At 41.8% G+C, this 20,059-nt stretch overlaps 2 protein-coding genes across 7 annotated transcripts in view; one reads left to right on the top strand and one right to left on the bottom strand.

The window, feature by feature from the left end:
• Bap170 (Brahma associated protein 170kD) overlaps positions 1 to 20,059 on the top strand; it is a 56,677-nt gene that overhangs the window by 3,491 nt on the left and 33,127 nt on the right. The gene's annotated exons all lie outside the window — the stretch shown is intronic.
• On the bottom strand, positions 16,994 to 18,189 carry LOC141445813 (uncharacterized). Its single transcript, XM_074111873.1, has one exon. The coding sequence runs from the start codon at positions 17,720 to 17,722 to the stop codon at positions 17,495 to 17,497; it is 228 nt and encodes a 75-aa protein (XP_073967974.1). The 5' UTR covers positions 17,723 to 18,189; the 3' UTR covers positions 16,994 to 17,494.

The raw sequence follows: 20,059 nt of genomic DNA, 5'->3' as shown, positions 1-20,059 counted from the left end.
CATCGAAATCGCTTTGGCTCGTTTACCCAGCTCGAATTTCGAGTATGCGAATCCCTCGAGCGGTCGCGTGCTCTTTGCGACGGAAGCTTCCCAAATCCAACGCTACCAGTCTACTAAGTATGTACATATATACGATATATATTCAACCCCCTTGAGGTAGAATTATTAAAAAATTAATCATTTTTGCAAATTAATTCGTAATGTGCCAAACCGTAATGTGTAAAAATGATGAATCAGTTCAACCAAATACTAAATTTGATAAATACAACTTACTTTATAAAAAATGCATTGTTTTAGTTATACGACTCAAATTCGTAAAACGTTGAAATATATTTGTGACAAAATTTCTTCTTCCAGTTTTCTCCTAATACGTACTTTTGCTCTCCCCCTTTTTTCTCTTGTTTCAAGTTCTATCGTTAAGAAAAAAAAAAAAGTTTGGAATTTTTGACTCGGGGTGCTTTGATGCTAGAAATACGCGAGGTTCGATCCATCACGCGTGATTAATAATCGAGCAATGCGTCGCGGAAACGCGGGAAAACGATTGTTTGGCGAAACGGGTACGCTCGTTCGTCGATCACGTGCTTCGAAAATGAAACTTGATCGGCCCATTATATTATAACAATGACAAAATTTATAGCTCTTTTATCGCGTGAAGTCAAAGTAAATAACCTTGGTAATAATTGCATAAAAGTGCTACCTTTTTGCTATATCTTTGTCTATGATATTATTCAAAGAAAAAGAAAAAAAAAAAAAAAGAAACAGTTAACTATACATGACATATCGAATGGTTACATTATTTATTATATTATAAGATTTTACCACCTATTATTATGTATTAGATATTATTGGATATTGCGGTTCACGTACGGTTCAACAACGCGATAGAGTAATATTCATCTCTTTTGAACACACTAACCAACTATAACCATGTATGCGATATAACGAATATAATTTACATATAATTATATTCGTTTAATACTCAAAATATATCATTTGAATTAAATTTACTGGGCGTGTACAGCCACACGTTTGATATAAACGCAATTTTCAAAACTACGTGGTGCATATAAATATACATACATACGTATATTTCACAAAAAAAAAAAAATGTACATTGTACGTAGATGTAAAACGTGAAACTTGATGCGATCTAGAATAGAATTATTTCGTTATACTTTTACACTTGCGATAGTTAGAGTCGAGCATATTGGCAATTTTTTAGCACAGGAAGCTCACTGTATACGTTTTTCGCGATTAACCTCGCCTAACCTCGATTTCCGATAATCGCGTCTTTCTCATCGGGAGAAGACCCAAAACCGAAAGGTCACCGCCCAACGTTACACAACGTGTACGGCACGGAGTTTGTCAAGTTTATAAACAGTAATTTACGAGCGCGTGTTGTCATTCATGCACGTGGATTGATACGTACACGTAACATTATGGTTAACGAATCTTACGGTAAACGAGAATGAATCGTGTTCGGGCATTTCTTACATTTTGACAAACACACGGTACTGTTCGCCTAAAGCCAGGTGCACGCTGACGGACGATCGTCCGTTAGACACGTGTCGCACACCGATCAGCGTCTATCTCTGGTGGAAAATGCGCGGACAGCGGGAAACGAAATTCAAGTTCAGAAACAGTTGATGGATAAAAAGCGAGACTACACGGACGGACAATCGTCGGCGGACACGCGTTGTTTGTCCAAGAAAATTCATTAGCGTTATCATCTTTTGATCTTCGACGTGTAAGTTTGGCACACGATTTGATAAACCGAATCGATTCGGACGTAATTTCTTTAACGTGTCAAATAGATTTCTGTTTCCGGTGGAAAGGCCTTTTGAAGGAACACCGAGGCCTTTGAGATCCTGCATTGAGTCTCGAATCGATTCAGAATTCAGTGTCAGATTTTCTTTCAGAATTCTTTCAGATTTTTTAGAAAGTGAAAACAACTTTACTAAGTAAATCTATACATATATATATATATATATAAATTGCTGAGAGAGCCTTGTTGTTAGAACTGGGTTCACCGAGCGAAATTGACGATATGGACTTGTCAACGATGTATACACGTTATGTTTACGCCATGTATCGATATCACACATACGCAGGCTCGCGCGTTTTTTTTTCGCACACTCAAATTCTCAGAACATTTATTCATCCGAATGTTCGCCTCGATATGCTTTCTTTGTATTATGCATATGGGAAACGATAGAATAGAATTCGTTTCCATACAACTTCTTGTTGATGTAAATTTGAATTCATTTCTTTTTGAATATTTTATTTAACATTGGAAAATAACCCGCGAATTGATCGTCCGTTTGATTCACATAGCAGTTTTTGACTCGTCTAACGTAACGAGATCTCTTCGCGCTACGACGAGTAACGAAGCGATTGAAATGATTTTTCGAACGCGTTATCCTTGTCTCTGCTACTCTCCGCCGCGGCCATAATTCCATCGGTTTATTTAAGAATAATACGTACGTATCTTTTTCAAAGTTGTAAGAAAAAGTAGTAGCCGTTGTTGTATAACTTTTCAAATCGATATTCCAACGTCGAAGCATGCGTTCTGTTAAAGATAGAATTTTTTCTGGTTGTTTACGTCCGCGTCGTTGTTTCGTCGCTTTTTCGTTGTACTCGAAACACCTCCGTGTAACAATTTTTGCAGTTAAAGTCAAAGCGTTGCCAACTACTTTTTCGTTCGAAATAATTTATCGGTAATGCGCTTTTTGTATTCGCGACGGCATTCTCTACCGAGATAAACCAAGGATATTTCTTTACACAATTACGAGAGAAACATACCGCTTCGGATCAAAATACCGCGACCCTTTATAATGCATCGCTATAAGATTTTCTCGAATAGAATGTACGTTACATAGTTATAAAATAAGCTATTTCATTCGCGTAAGTTTCTGGATGATTGCTTCTCCAGAGTAAAAACCGTTGATCTGTGTTTTCTTAAGAACCGATTCGATATTACATATATATATATATATGTAGTCGTACGTATGCACATAAACGTCGTACATAGGTATGCACTTGTGCGGTGGCAGCGCTGCGGCGTAACATGGCGAAGCTTTTCACCTCTCTTCCTCCTCGTTGCATCTGCTAGCATCTTAACGTATACCATCCGTCAAAATAACCACTATACACGTTCTTTCTTTACCTTCTATGCAACTACCGATCCGCGCGTACAACTTTTTATAATTCGTTTCTCTGTTAGAACTTGAAATTCCTCGTTAGTACGTTAATATATAATTTATGTCACTTTCTACGTGAACCGAATTCGAAATAACTATTTATAAATTCGAACATTATAGCTTATTCAAGTATACTTTACGTTTGAAAACGAATAATACTTATTTTACATTTCGTATCGATCGTTTCGAAGAGTTAGAAAGATCATGATTTTTCTATAACGGATTAAATCTACGGACGGCGCGCGATCAACGATTTTAGCATTCGTTCCTTTGTTAGAAATGCTCGATCGAATTGTCACTTTCCGGGAAAGTCGTAGTGGTACAGAACACGGTCCGCACAATGAAAAGACGCGTCTGGCTTCTCCCATCGAATCTCCTTTTTCAACTTGCGAAAAAGTGCAAACGCATATAGAGTCGAGAGGACGACTTACTCGTCGTCCGAGTTATCGTCAAGGGTACAACCCTCTGAAAAACGTGCATAATCTATACCACAGCGATTCCCAACGAAAGAATCATGGCGAATTCTCCAGCGAATAGCGGAACTTTTATAAGAAACAAAATTTCATTAAACTTCTTATCTTTCCTTTTCCTTTTCCGCTAATTGAACTTATTGGTGCAGATAAGGAGGAAAAAATATACCTACCATGGGAATTACAAGTCTTTTCGCTTATTTATTCTATTTCTAAAAAGCTTTCTTATTTCTTTTTTCTTGTGTATATATGTATTTATAAAATTTACAATTTTTTTTTTACAAGCCACTATTCTAGCAACTTTCGATCGATCGTTTCTCCATGCTCGATGTATCGCAAATCACGATAATCACGGTGCATCGACTATGCAACGACGACTTGTCGAATCGTTTGTAATCGACGAATCGGAGAAAAGGAAACAGACAAGAACGAGATAGATCGAATTTGATCTTACCGTAGAATCCCGACTGTAAAACACTCGCCTAGAATAGCACCTTTTAGATCCTTAAAAGTTGAGTTTGGTCGTTGAAGCCGAAATTAAGCGTCGTTCTTCGCGGAAACGAGGCGTAAAAAATTTCGGCCAACCTGTTGATATTCGATGTGCTGGTGGATTTTGACGATGCCTCTTTTTAATTTTCTTACTCTTAACCTACTGTACGTATCGCTTACTCTGTATGGTTTTGAATGGTGAGTAACGGCTTAGGTTTTGGTTACTTTTTATTTTCCGATCGCGCTAGGCGGCACGAGGCGGCCGGTCACGCTGTTATCATAAAGAGAACGGTAAGCGATAAAATTGGCATTGACTGTGCCGTCACGTGTTTTGCCGCTTACCGCTTACCGCTTACCGCTTACCGCTTACCGCTCTGTGTGATCATGGCATTACGTGGATTTCAGCGGGTACGAGCGTTAAGACCTTTGTCGGAAAAATTGTCAAAATCGTCCAGTTCCGTGGAAAATGATCGTTTTCGGCTTTAACGACTTAAAATATACACGTTCGAAAATACACGTTCGAACAAAAAATTTTCCAATTCGGATACTATACTTTACCCCAGAATTTTTTCAATAATCGAACGACTGTTCCGGAAATCCAAACGTACGGACAATACGGAAGTTGATGCAAGGTCAGGGTCACTTGCAGAGAGGTATAATTCGGGGTGGGAGATAGATCATGAACCGAAAGTGGGAAGAAGGTGCGCGCAGAAGGGCGGGGGTGGGGGGAGGCGGCAAGGGAGCGAGGATGAGATGGTGCGAGTAGGGAATAAGAAAGAGGGAGAGAGAGAGAGAGAGAGAGAGAGAATATTATATGAGGAGGAGGAGAAGGAGGAGGAGGAGGAGGAGGAGTCGGTGGTGCGGCGTACGAGGGCTTCCCCTCAACAAGTGTGATCGAAGCTCGCTAGACTATATAACCCGCGGCTGGGTCGCGACTACGCTCAGACTCAGAATGCATCGTGGAGTGCGGATCTGTGATTCGAGCGGATCGACGCCATGTTCTTCGTCGCGCGCCACCGGCAGACCTAGTCGATCAATTTGGATATTACAACGAAGATACCGAGAGTATTCTTTACGGGGAAAATATCTTTAGGTATTTTGGCGTGTTTTTGCATTTGGCGATCCATCGACAACCGATCGATCGGGTGGTTAAAAAATAACTTTTGTTATTTAATTTACTGTTTGACAAAATTTGCGTCAAAACTAAAGTATCGAAATCACGCATCCTTCTTTCGTATAACATATCCGCGATCGTTTCTATTGAGTTTAAATCGCTCGGTGTAATTCAAGGTCAAGTATTTGAGATCAGATCTTTTAAAATCTTGGACAAATTCTTAAGTTTCCAGCGATGGATAAATTCGGATAATAACTAATCCGATTGATCGATTCTACGAAGTATAATACGTACCCTGTAAGAACGCGAATTTTTTCTGCAGTGACTCGTTGCGGAAGTCGATTATGGAAATCAAGTCGGTTTTCCCAGCGTGTTTCTGAATCATATTGTTCTTTATCTATTAGCGTATTATGTGTTTATTCTAAATCTATGCTCTTGTAACGTTCGAGTTCTAATACATACATATATATATCGAGATGTCCACTTAAAGTATCATTAAAATATTTTTAATGAAATAGTTTTTAGAATTATTTTTATTCAAATGGAAGAGTTAACGTTTGCATTTCGAATTTAATGGCGTGTGTGTTTCGCACGCATGAAATTTGAAAACACGCTAACGTAACACGAATCGTGAATCAGTATTACAAAGATGAAGGAACTAAAATAGGGTACCAACTTTTGTATAATTTACAATTATCTACAGTAATGCTGTGGTATCCCCACCACTTCTCGGAATTGTTAACACGGGGCGAACATCCGTGTTATCTCTTGCTTAAGGTATTTGTAGCGTATATTTAGTACATTATATATAAAAAATCATATATACATATATATATATATATATATACATGATTCAATTTTTAAAGAGCCTGGTCTTACCGAATTGGAGATATTCGCCTTCAAAGTTGGAAGTTTTATCACGTAATCCCTGTAGTAAGTGGCTGAAAAAATTACTTTTTGATTAATCGCGGAAAGACCGTTCTTACAAAGTTGCTAAAAAGCTAATGCGTTACGTGAAATGGTTAGAAGAATCTTTTTGTAGAAAAACAATTCAAAAGTAACGCGAAATATGTAATTTCGACGCGCAAAGTGCCGTATAATACGACGAGAGGTGCCGTTCTGGCCATTTCCGAATTGTTTGTTAGCGCGCGCGTAGAAAGTACAGACAGCCAAGAAATTCCTTCCTAGAGAGAGAATGTGGGACATGCGTGAAGAATATGACTTTCGAGGCTTCGCGTATGTTAGTTTTGAGGTGTATCGTCGCGTTACAAATACCTGAATATCGTCGATGACATCGCTTATAGGTCATCGAATCGATAAAATTTTTCTTTTCTTTTCTCATATTTTATTATTGCAAGATCGCTTTTATCGGTATGCTGACAATTTTGCGACGATAGCGATTGCTAGACACGAAGATGATTTATTACTGAACTTACTTTATTACTAGATAGTAAAATACGTATGCAATAGACGTTTGCTTGAATGTTTATTTTTTTAGCTGTAACATATATTGCTAGTTTCTAAGTTAGTAATTATTTGACATTTTTTGCGTTACATTTGTGATACGTTGACGCACTTGACGATATTTCTTTGCCGTCACCGTCCCTAAGCTACATCTCCTTCCGTTTTACTTACCTCCGTTAAAAAAAAGTCTTCCAAGTGTCTTTCTTAAGAAATTCTCCGCCTTCGCAGGGTCGTTAAAAGGCTGTTCGCTCTTGGGAGGTTGACGATGCACCGACTTTTCGAAATCAATTGGTTTTTACCGCACGACGGTCGCTTCGGCGAAAGGGCAGAAAAGGAAAGAAAGAAAATAGAAAGATATCTCGTATGTTCGCCCGGTTGAATTTATCAGCGCGTTACGAGGCTAAGTCGCTCTACTCTGGTTAAGGAGTAGTCGGCGTGAAGTGAAAGTGTGTAGAGGTAGAAATTATTAGCGAGTCGCTGGTGTGTAGAGCGGATTCTTACAGATGTAAAACGATTGGATAACTCGAAACTCATACTCGTGCGTGCACACGCGCATCAGAGCGCTCTCCTGTCGGAATACATCTGCAAGTTTTTCGCGAGTGCGCGCGGGCGGACGGACGGGCGCGCGTTACGGTTACAAGAAATTTGAAATAAATTATAGTGATCTTCGAGCTGGACCTGTGTAGTAGACGGCTGTCCGTTCTACGCTCGCTTTTCTAATCCATAAACTTGTCCGTACTTGGTTAAAGAAATGCCTCGACCGACTGCTACAGTCACGCAGTTACACGTGTAATGAAGTAAATAAGATTCTTATTCGGAAAGCTTTAAATACTTGTATCACATCTTCTTGTATCACATTTATTATCATCAACTTTGTAGATCGTTGTTATTATTATAGAAGTTAACGAAGAAAACGAATTTGATTATAAGTAGTATCTTTATAACGGGTATCTGATAAAAAATTGAAAAATTATTAATTTATTGCTGAAAATTCTATAAATTGTTTCGGGTAGGAAATATTTGCACGATTGCAACAACTTTAATGATTTATCCTATTAAATGAAATTACTGCCGACGTAATGTAACGTTTTATGTTTAGTAATTATTATCGATTTTATGGGTACAGTGTTCGCACTGAATTTTATGAATACAAATTTTGAATATGCTTCGTACCGTTTATCGCGCTAGGATACTTTCTTTACTCTTCGTTTCACGTACTTTATTTAATTGAAATATCACAAACACGACGTTAAACGGATATACGTTTAACGGTAACCAATGAAAAGGAACGAAGCGGTGGTAACGAGAGGAGCTACCGTTCCAAAATGTAATTTTTACAAAGGTAGAAGAGCTACGTTATTCGGAGTTTGCGTGCCTTCGATAAATATATTCTTACGATAAAAAAACTTTAGGTTCTTATCTTTATTTCCGTTCTCTAATTGTAATTGTTTCTAGTCGTATCTAGAACGGTGTAATAGAACAGCAGCGTGAAACCGATGACAGTAATGAAATTGCAGAAAATGTGATAGCCTTATCGAGTGCATTATGTGACCGCGCCTATTTTAAAATTGAAATCGTCGATTACCGAGATCGAGAAGAACCAGCATGCTCGCAGTTGATCGTTAATCTTCTTTCTATTAATCGAGATACGGTAACGTAGAAAAGAAAAATAAAGCAAGAGGAAGAAGCATTTTTCTTTTTTCTCTTGTGAAATTTATGAAATAGCGAGTGAAATTTTATGAGATATTTTGTTCTTAATAAATTTCGATCCAAGGAATATAAATTGTAAAATCGTTCGACTTTTTTGACGAGTGCTGCGTTATTATTTCAGTTACAAAAATATTTCAGCCACATTGAAACGTATAATGCTATTTATACTCGGTGACCAGATGGAAACGTTAAATGTCGATCAAAGTTCTGTGTGAACTCGATATATAGCTGCTGGAAAATAATAAATGAAGTTTAATATGTTTTGTGTTATCGCATTTATTTTTATTTATGCAAGATTACATATAATATTGTTAAAAGGTAGCATTGAGAAAGGGTCGAGAGAAATTTTTGTAGCCACGAGTAATGGTGTTAATTTTTAATGAAAAAATAAAATACGATGCAAATCCACGATGTCATGTACCACGGAGTTATAAGAGTACAGAAATATTCGAGGTAATACGTTTCGCCTCCTCACATGTCGGTTCGTTCGCTGTTGCATACCAAGCGTGCTGGGTTCGTCAGTCTCGCACAGTTTGCTGCTAATCTAAATATTTTATCCGAGGTTCCAATTTCGAAATCATAGACCAGCTAGAAAATGAACGTGCTTCGTTATTTTTTAGCTATTTTCGGTCACACGAATGGATAATTCCAATTTTGCTGGATTCAATATTTCGTTAGAATCTTTGAAACGTCGAACGAAGAATTCTATGAAACAAGCGAGTAAAGACTTATTATATTCTAAAATGTTTATGAGATTTGTAGAACATTTTTTATTTGATGAATCGATGTTAAACCGAAGATGAAGTACGGTTCGAAGCGGGCTTCTCTTGGAGTTTATCCGCTGCACGAGCAAGTAGAAACACACGTGTAAAATCACCGAAACGCGTCGCGATCGAGCGACCAACCAGATAAAAACATAGGCGTAAACCACGCGTAAAATAAATTGTAAAGCCTTTGCGTTTTATCGGGATAACGTGCGTTGTCAAAGAACCCAGTGGCGGAACATCACGCTCCTACCGGTTCCGGCAAGAAAAAGCGCGGGGCGGGGACAAGAGCAGGACGAGGAGGAGGAAAAAAGAAAAAGAAAGGAGAGAGAGACCCCTTTGCAAAGGAGAGGAGCCCCGGGAGAAAGAGCACGATTGCGAGAGCAGCGTAGAGTCAGAAGGATACGCTATGTACTTATGCAGAAAGAGACAGAGGGAAAGCGTTATACGTTCGCAAGTGTCCGGCTTGTTCAAGGGCGCGACTGGTATACGGGAGAGTCTTCGGATGGCCGTCAAATGGGCACGCAGCGTAGTCTGGCATTGGTCTGCTCGCTATACGCAGTGCGTGTAGCGTGCGAGGAATCCACGACGAAGTCGGTAATGCTGAGTCAGTCAGGTGCCGCGGCGCCTCTTACATCGCGCTTGTACTTGGAAATGGTAGGTGCGCACGTAACAGAGAGAAAGAGCGAGAGAGACGAAAGGAATAAGATATGGAACCTAAAGTATGTTAAAAGATCAGGATTAAAGAGAAAAGTATTACGATTGACCGTAAAAAGAAAGGGAACAAAGGGAAAAGAAGGAGGTAATAGAGAAAAGAGAAAGGCAAGATATAAAGGGGGAATGAAATGGAAAGAGAAAGAGACGAAGCGCTATTGTCGGGAAGGAGAGAGGGAGCGGGGCGTTCGCTGGTTCGCTCCCCGGTGATGAGGTACGGTCGATATGGCAACGCCGCGCCCTGGTACACGCATACCGGCATCACTGCCCGCCCAACCATCGAACAGTCGGCAACGTCGCTCTGGCAGTACGCGGGGGAGGGGGTAGTCAAGCTCTCACACATCGAATGACGAGGAGACCGACCTCATGCCCTGCACACATGTGCAACCGGGGACACCGAAGAGAACCGAGATGCCTGGCTGGTTGGTTGCTTGGTTGCTTGCTTGCTTGCTTGCTTGCTTGCTTGCTTGCTGCTGCTTGCTGCTGCTTGCTGCTGCTGCTGCTGCTGCTGCTGCTGCTGTTTCGCTTGTTTTCTTGCCTGCGCGGCTGTCCCACGCACGCGCTTCACTAACGCGCATCTCTGTATCCAAATTGGCCAAGTACTTTTCACTTGGAGATTCGTTTTTTTGCTACGGAAAAAATAGGTATATGCGCTCTCTCTCTTCTGTCTCTTCAAATTATTTAACTTCTATGTTCTATGTTCTTTCGGGAAAAAATCCATAATCAGAATTCTCGAACGAAGGAAAATGTTCGTTAAATGGAATATCGTTTTCATCGAAATATAAATTGTTTGACTGTTTGAAACGCGGTGCGTAGAAAGCGTTTACTTTTCCGTCGTTAGATTCCTGTTTCTGAAAATAAAATCGATCAAAAACGGTATATTCTTTGTACGAAACGAGGCTGTTTCGCGTACCAAGTGCTTTGACAAGTATACCTTTCACGGATACGCGAACGTACATACACGATACCGTTAAATCGACCAATTGAATGGTTCGACGTTGAATTACGTACATATGCTTCTCTTATAGCGCATTAAAGTATTACATTGGACTGGTTTGAAACGTGCATGGCATCGTTTATAATACCAACATTGAACTTATACCCAAAAGGCTAAAGAAACGTCAAGTTTATCGTAAGAGCCTATATAACCTCGTTTCGAAGGATCGAGCTGGTAAGATCGGATCGCTGGCTCGCGAACGGTATTACTTCGATGGTCGCATGATTCGCTACAGTGGAGGCATTCCTCTTTTTGTTCGTCCCTCGATCGTAGGTAACGACACCTACTACCTCCTTGGCGAATGTCGCGTGTGGTGATGCCGTACGATCGGAGTAGCAAGTAACGCGGAGAGAAAGAGACGGAAAGAATTGGAAAGCGAGAATCGCTCGAGTGGAAGGGAGATGGTGGCATGCCGCGGCGTTGCCATTCTGTCAGCCGAGGGCAGACCACTTCCGAGAGTACGCCTCGTAGCGGCTATAGCGCGGCAACGTTGCTTCGACAAGATTAAATAGAGATAGCCCGAGGTATACGCTCCGTCGTCGTAAGATGGGCTCACCGTTAGTCGAGGAAGAAGTGAGACGGATAAAGGACAGCTAAAGGGAAGCATATCGCCTCGATTCGAACTCGTCGATCGTTCTCTTACCAACGCGAAAACGTCTAACGCGTAACTTTTTAAACGCGTCGCAGCCGTTGTTGATATTTCTTTTTCGTTTCTACGATTTTGCCTTTAGTTAACTTCCTTTTATGAAAACTAAAAGTGTATTTAGGACGCGTATCGTGTATATACCGAAACGTTTGGATTAGCGGAATAAACGTTATTGTCGTGAGATTGAAAGCAGCCGAGTAACGCAACTAACAAATCGTACGACGTATTGTCGAAATGTTCTAAACGTTTTAAAATGTGTTCGAGTATTGGACGATATTATCGTTATCGAGTTGAAAATAAACCATTTGAGAACTAAATTACAAATATAAATTGCATATCCACGTTTGAATCGATCAACTTTCATCGTATATAGTTTATAATTGGAAACGAAGTATCCCATTTATAGTTTGATCGCTAGTGCAACGCTACTATGCGTTAATGACTGTAAGACGTTAAATTCTGTATCTATCGTTTTATCTACGGATAAAAGTGTGTTCGACTTGCCCCATTGTCGCGACTCCGCAAGCAAGTTGGTTCAAGTTGACGCGTTATAGAATTTCTGGTACTGCGTCACCTTGACACCAAGTGAAATTTGCTTTTTAAACGAAATACGAAATATAAATAACTTGCCTGTACAATTAAAAAAATATGTTGCATATGAAAGACTAGGGTGGCAAACGTTTAAAATCATCCAACGTTCCTAGTTGCGTTTCCAAATTCTACTAATTCAGAGTCTTCTAATTCGTTTTTAACGAAGCCCGAAACTTTCCATTTAGACACGTCGATATATAGAAAGTTGTTGGCATCGTGTTGCTTTTGTCTGCGAACAGAACTCGTTGGAAATCTTTCGCGAATGCTTGCCTCGTCGAGCGATCGCGTTCGTGGGTGGGGTGGGCGAGATAAATACGGTAGCCCCCTCCCCCATGCTTGGAAAGTATCTCTCTCGCGTATAGAACTCTATAGAGGTGGAAAAAATGCCAGAAATATAGAATAAATCTTTTCACGTGCATAAATATTTAACACCGACGCGTTAGAATATACGTTTAACCTTAGAAAAATATACGAACGATTATGAATATATTATTTCCTTTTAGAATTGACCTATCGCATCTATCTATGCGGAGGTTATGGTACTTTTTCATTTTCTATTACGAAGGGCTGTAGTAATAGTATACGATAAAAATCGTATTTGCGATCGTAGCCGGGCAAGCAGAATTAGGAGGCATCGAAGTATGATTGTTCGGAACAATTGTCAATTAAATTAAATTAAACGGTTTTTCAGGTTAATTAGAAAAATCTCATTTACTCTTCGTGCTTGCTCTTACACCAAGACGAAGAAAATGTAGTCGATTCGTTTGGTTCTCGAGTGACTCACATGCAATTCCGAGTATCAGCGATTCGTTGGTACGACGGAGGTTCGCGTTAATTTACGACCTCGTCGTATTTCTTCTACCGATTATATATATTGTATTTATATGTTATATGCGAGGATCTACGGTAATTAATGCTTTTTTTTTGTCGTTCCCATTTCTGCGCCGTGAACGAGATACATCGGCATTAATGGCCTTGGCCGAGCAGTTGGTAAGCCGTCGTTCGAACACGAGCCATCGCCAGAGGTCACTGTACTTACCTTTTCTCTTTCCTCTTGTTCGCTCCGTTCCTTTGTCACACCGGCTTCGACCCATTTGCGGCGTACGCATGTTCGCGCGCTTTCCGCGTCTTTCTACTTTGTCTCGTCTTGGCCCGTTGGCGAAGCTTTCTCGTCAACTTGTCAGCTGGAACGCCTGCAACTGTGGTTCTCTTTTTAACGAAAAACACCTTTTGCTTACCAAGTTGAAAACGAATGCTTCTCCGCAGCTGGTGTTCTTTCTTACTGACTCGATGCTGGTTGTCGTACTTTCCGTCGATTATTTTCAGTGTTCGAAGAAACAATTCTCGATCATCTATATAGGATCGAACGAAGATATTTGGATCGATCAGAGTCGCTAGAATATCGATTTGTACCTGACTTTAGAGAAATTGGTGAATCTTGCGATATGCAAATACGTTTGTGCGTTTTTGCGATACTTCTGTATCGATCTGCGCGTACAAGAACCATACATAACTCGTCGATGAACGCGAACATTCGAAATATAAAGTATTGAATTTTTGACATTGAAATTGGTGGAAAAAGCTAAGCGCGTGTTTCTTAATCTGTATTATCTGTGGCGGCAGTCTGGTAGCTGGATAACCCGTTGGCACACGCGCCATTAAAGAATGATCGTAAAAGCGGCGGTAGTTATCTGAAACGAGCGTGGCGTTCGGTTTAAGATAAATCGTGCCGTCGCGGTCTAATCCTCGCGTTATTAATACTCTCGTGGTTCGAGAAGTAACGCGTAACAATAATTCCCATTATCGCATTTACGTTATCTGTAATGGATTGAGAATTGAAATTTGTATGATTTTTAGATGCCATCAAGAGGGTTAGCTGTTCAAATGAGGTGATGTTTTGATGAAAACGAGCGAGTCTGTACAAACTAAATTCTGAATAAAACTTGTGAAATTCAATTATACGGTATTTCATTCATTTCTGGCGTTTGATTATATTTCTAACGTTATGCAACGATCGTTAATATTCGAAGAAAAACTTTGGGTTACGCGTTAAAAGTGAATTGTTCTGGCGTTTAAGGGAAATATTATAATTTAGGCGCGCGTATTTGCGAAGCGCATTGCCACGCATAGGATCGTAAAAAAATGGAAGATGCGATATTATTAAATTTTATTTTCAGTTTTGAATTTTCTGTAAATTTTCGAGCGATGAGAATCGTAATTGGTACCCGCTATACACCCGTTTGCAAGGAATATGATGCAAAGGAAGATAAAATTGTACCTGAAAAAGTGTTCAGTTTTCTAGACATTTCGCTTCGCGTCATTTCGTTCTACGATAGGAAGGAATTTTTGGTAGATACTGCAACGTGGGCGGCCATCGTAATAAGTCGAGTCTGGCGGACACGGTATCTCATTGGAACACACTCGTCGCACTGTGACTCTGGTAGATTAGTTTATCTTATGTAACGAGTTAGCATGGAGACAGAGAAAGAGTATGGCCATTGTTTGGTTTGCGACAACTGTGCGCGCACAACGTGGCAGCCGCACGAGTTCGCAGATGTGCCTCGACTATCGACCGTCGACCGTCGACCGTCGACCGTCGTGTCGCGTCCATTCGAGCTTTTCGCCCAAAAAGCGTATTCATATACCGATATTTACACACCGCGTCCGTTTCGTTAAACGGCCGTTGCTTTTCGTGCTTTGTCGAAAGAATAACGGAAATCTTCGAGATGTCGAAATACGTAAACGTTTTCTTTATAAAACGTTGAAAGAGAAACGATAGGCTGGAGGATGTTGCTCGTAGCATTTCGATGTAGCACGTATATATCGGTGTCCGCGTCGATCTTCCGATAGACGGATCATCTTTCGTATGTTCGAAACAGCTATGTACGTACATACGCGCGATGCACAACGCACGATGGTTGTTCGTCAGGTAGCGGACAATACTCGGGAATGTTTTCGAGCGCGCATTTATCCAGAAAGAAATCGAAGAAAACTGTACTTTCTCTGTGAACAAATTTGAAAAATCGATTTTTTCGTTGCTCCGTTTGCGTCTGCTGTATCTCAGCCGAGGTGGCACTCGTACACGTTATCCGTGAAGTCGATGGAGCGGACGAACGTGCTAACGGCGAAACATTTGATTTCTCGAAATGCCAGACTTCGAATCGTATACCGCGATGATTAATAAATTATCGACCGAGTAATTTTCCACGCTACGTTCGATAAAAATTCTATTTATCGATATAACAGTTTTCTCGAGTATAAATTTCGTTTGAAAAGTTCGAAGGTAGATCAGAGTTGAAAAATTTAGTCGATATGTAACGCTTTAAAAATTTTTATAACTTGCTTTTTTTTTATTTAATTTGAGAAATTTGGATTCGTACGTACGTACGTACGCGCAACAACGAGAATATGGTCCTGAAATAAAATGCCAAGTTTTTCGAAACGCTGTTTCTATTTTTTTTCATGCATTTCCATCGTTCAATCGCAAAACCGATCTTACCACTTATATAATCTCTTACGTGTACGTTGATAATATTATTAGTGTACACGCTATACATACTAGTCTTTTTATGCGCATGCCATTCGATACGAGAAATCTCGGAATTTCGCAGGCGATCGATCGCAGCGTTCGAATCGGTTAAAAAAGATTTTTCTTTTTTAATTTGTTTGACGTTAACAAACGGACCGTTTGTTCCTATACGTCGAACATCGCGAACAACCACGTTCGAGTAATATTATTCATTTAGAATTTATTTTCGAAGGATGGACTTTTGTTTCTACGTTGATCAAGTATCTCTCTCTCTCTTTCCTTTTTTCGCCCTTTTCTTCTTCTTCTTCTTCTTCTTCTTCTTCTTCTTCTTCTTCTTCTTCTTCTTCTTATTTTGTTTTCAGGGAAACTGTTATAAGCCGTTCAAGTCTCAAATCTTCGTTTTTCCGTGTATCGAACAACTGAAAATACAATTTGAACGGAAAAGTTGATTCGAAAGGCAAACTTGTCGCGCGCATTCGATAAACGCGACTGATTTCTCGCGGAGTGTAGGAACAACAGCGCTACCAGATCCCGTCCGAGTAGTTACCGTGTCGTTGCAGCATCCGTGATAGCGTTGCGATCGTCTATGGCAGAAGAAGGAGCGGCTGTTCTTCCGTCGTCGCGAATTACGCGGTCTCTCAACCGCGCGCATCGCGTATTCGATTGTCGTTGACTGTATGCGCGTTTATTACGCGGACGCGACCTCTATACAACTACTACGCTCGTCGTTCATCATCGGACCGTCGATCGAACGATTACGCGCTACTAAAGTATAGAATATCGTAATTACCGCCAATTATCAGGCAAGTTGGCTGGCACCGCGACCAATCTCTCATATAGGTGGTATATGGTCGCGTTTATCGCATCGTATTGTTTCGAAGTTGTGGAAATCTGTTTGGGAACACGCTCTACGCTTAACGCGAATTCTAATTTTCCGCTTTCTCAAGAGTTGTACGCATTACGTACAATTACGAGTCGATCTTTCTCGATATCGTTCTGGTGTTCGTTCGGCCCACGAACATAGTTGCCATACGTTTCGCCGAATCGAGCGATATAATTATGCAAGAATAACGATATCTATCTTGTTATAATGGTACAACGTGATAGAATATGGACGGTAAAAGAAGCCCGAACATAGAGCGTCGCGGTGTTGGACAAAAGGCACGCGCGGAGAATCGAAATTTCGTCGCTACGAATCTTCGATCGATATCAACGTCATCGTCCGATACCGTTCGAATTTCAAAAGATCGTTCCGAGTCTCCGCTCAACCTCGCGCACCTATGTGCCAAGGCTCTCGCGAAAACACTCGCATCCGTCCAAGTTTCATCGGCGCCAACCTGCGAACCCGTCTATACGCCGTTCGTAGGAGCAAGCACAGCGTCCCTTGCGCTTCAGCTGCCTACCAACCCTCGAAGCAGTCGTCGATGGTTTGGCGCCGATATCGAGGTGGTCCTGGGCTTTCCGTACCGGGCCGCTACTTCCGTTCGCTGCTATACGCTCGTGCCTTGCTCCCTCGCGAGTGCTCTGGCGCACGTAGTTAGGCAGCCAGGCGCGCATACGCGCTCGCTCTCGCTCTCTCCCCCTCCCCCGAGAGAGGCACCGGCGAGAGCTCTCCCTATACGTGTACGCACGCGAAGACTTCTTCGTCCGTTCGCGTTCATTCAGAGTTCACAGTCAGTCAGTCACCAGCACACCTCCGCCGATCAGCTGATCCCGACGACGACGGCAGACTGCGCGTCGCCAACCCCTCCGCCCTCCTACCCTTCTTCTCCACACCCGTCCCTCCTCCTCCACCTCCTCCTCCTTCTACCTCCTACCTCCTCCGCCACCTCCTCCTGCTGCTGGTCGTGCTACTACTACTACTGCTGGTACTGGTGCCGGTGTTGGTGCCGGTGCTGGTGCCGATGTTGGTGCCGGTGCCGGTGCTGGTTCTGGTGCCGGTGCTGGTGCCGATGTTGGTGCCGGTGCTGGTGCCGATGCTGGTACTGGTGCTGGTACTGGTGCTGATACTGGTGCTGGTACTGGTGCTTGCATCGGCGCTGGTGCTGGTGCTACTGCCACTGCTGCCCCCTCACCCTCTGGTGGACGATCAGCTGACTGAGAACTGTCAGTCGTGTGCCGTGGGCCTGCGAGCTCGCGCGATGGTGGGGCTCTCCGCACGATCCAAGTTGCTTGCTTTTAGCTGTACAGGACCGCGACGCGAGACGACGCATCGCGCCGATTCACGCGACATCGTGTCCCGTGCCGCTGTCCAAGCTTACGCGACTCTCGCCGACGATTCGGTTACCGACCGTCTGACGCGTGCCAGAAACTAGAAACCGATACGGCCAACCGTTGGGTGCAGTGACTCGAACGCGAAGGATATGGGCTAAGATGGTTAATAGTTGGCCTCTTATCGTTAGCGAGTGGCTGATATATCTGGAAGCTCGGTGCCATTCGTCGCAGAACCTTCGAACGATACGTGCATCCATTTCGATATTTACCTGATCCTAGCTTGGTCCACCGTTAATAGAGTCGCTGACGTCTCTTTGTCTTTTTCTTTCGTTCGAACGAGAACCGCGTCACAGAGAACCGGATGGATACTTTGTCGTCGATCTGTGTCTAACTTGTAAATAATAGAACTCGCTTGTTCCATTTAAAGGTTGCAACTTTAAGCGTATTAAAATTCAACGTCGAGGAATCGGCTTTACGCGTATAAAGAATTTTGCGAACAAATCGCTCACGTGATTTCGTGCCTCGAGTACACCGATCCTGATATTCCCCTAATTGGTACTCGATACTCGAGATGTCGAGAAGAAGTTGCGATCGAAGTAGGTTTGCGCTTACAATTAACCACGTTGTTTGGATTTCTTGCTCGTATCGCGAAGCATAGAGTCGAGCGGAAACGGAGAAAAACGACCGCCGTGATTTCAAGTAGATCTCGAGTCGAACGTTCACCGGGATGGTACTTACTTGGTCGGTATTCTGGGAACAGGGTTCTTGGCTCTCTTCGTTGCGTTTATTCTCGATCATCGCCCGTGCAATTTATAATAATCCATCGTTGATCCGTGTATCGTCTGGCAGATTCGGAAATCGATAAATTGGCAGGTGTCTCAGGCCATTTTGTTACGACAGACGCGCATTGTACAAAGAGACATTCGTCGGATCGTAAATTTAATCGTAGCCGAATTTAACGAGACGACGGTAACAATTGTAAGCGATTGTACGCGCTTGATATTTCTGATCAGTTCGTATTTCTTATAGATTTGTCTCGTTCTTAGAAAAGAACGCACTTGTATCGGCATTTTTTTATTAAAAGCCTCGATCGATCTTTTCGACTTGGTGGTACTTGGTAAAAAAAATCTCTTCGTAAAACCTATACGTACGTTGTATATACGTACGTTATATATTTGTTATAGCATGTTTCATGCTGATTAATTCGATTCGAGTATACGAAACGCGGTATCGTTTACCAGTAGTTTTGCCTGACTAGAAACGTTCGATACCGTGGAAAGGAGACGTACAACGTGCAAATACTTTTTAGTGCCACTCTACGTATGTTGCAAACGATAGAAAATCGCTGCAAACGAAAACGGATACGTTGATCCGTAGGAACGCGAGGATTAAAACATTCGCAGCTCGTCCCAAAAATGTGCCGACGAATCGTGGATACTATGTCTGGCGGCATTGTCGAGATCGCTGGTCGTGTCGAACGGAACATCGAAAGTAGGACGTCGATGCAAAGATTTATCCTCTTTGCGCGTGTGTGCGTGTGCGTGTGCGAGTAGCGTCTTGCCGTTGGTTTCGAGCCCCACGTACGATACACACAGCCGCACTGCGTCGACTACATCTACCGGTTTCGCCTTACTTTGCTTCGTAGTCGATGAGAAACGAACAAACGCATCAGCGTGCTCGTAATTCCAACCAGTTCTCCGTCTGTCGAGCAGATAGGGCGATTGGAAAATATAAAACGCGAAAAAGCCGGGTATCAGTTCGCTGCTGAAAAACTAATTCGTCGTTGATAATAATTGGTGGTAAATACGTGATATATTTTGCACGGGGGGAAAAAAGAAGAAGAATCGAGAATCGCGTCGTGTAGCGTATCCTACTAGCGTACTTATCCCACTTTCAGGAAAACATACGCTTGCTCCATTTTCTCGTCGTTTCGGTTTGCGTTAATTCGTTCGAAAAATTTGAAGAAATTCTAATAAAGGTATTTTTCTACCGCGCGTGAATTATTTAAGAAGAAAAAGAAAAAAAAAATTAACATTTTCTTTTTCATGGTCTTTTACCGTCGTAAAATCTCTACAAGTACATGGCAAACCATCGTTTCGCTCGATCGGTCGCAATTGGCATATTCGTGCTAAAATCGCAGGCACGTAATTCGCGTCT

Source organism: Bombus fervidus, chromosome 1 (genome assembly GCF_041682495.2).
Source record: "Bombus fervidus isolate BK054 chromosome 1, iyBomFerv1, whole genome shotgun sequence".
Lineage (NCBI taxonomy): Eukaryota > Metazoa > Arthropoda > Insecta > Hymenoptera > Apidae > Bombus > Bombus fervidus.
The sequence above is the reverse complement of the archived record's forward strand: the minus strand, read 5'-3'. Positions and strand labels throughout refer to the sequence as shown.

Coding starts and splice junctions, on each gene's coding strand:
- LOC141445813 (XM_074111873.1), bottom strand. CDS start 17,722: ATGCAAGCACCAGTACCAGCACCAGTATCAGCACCAGTACCAGCACCA.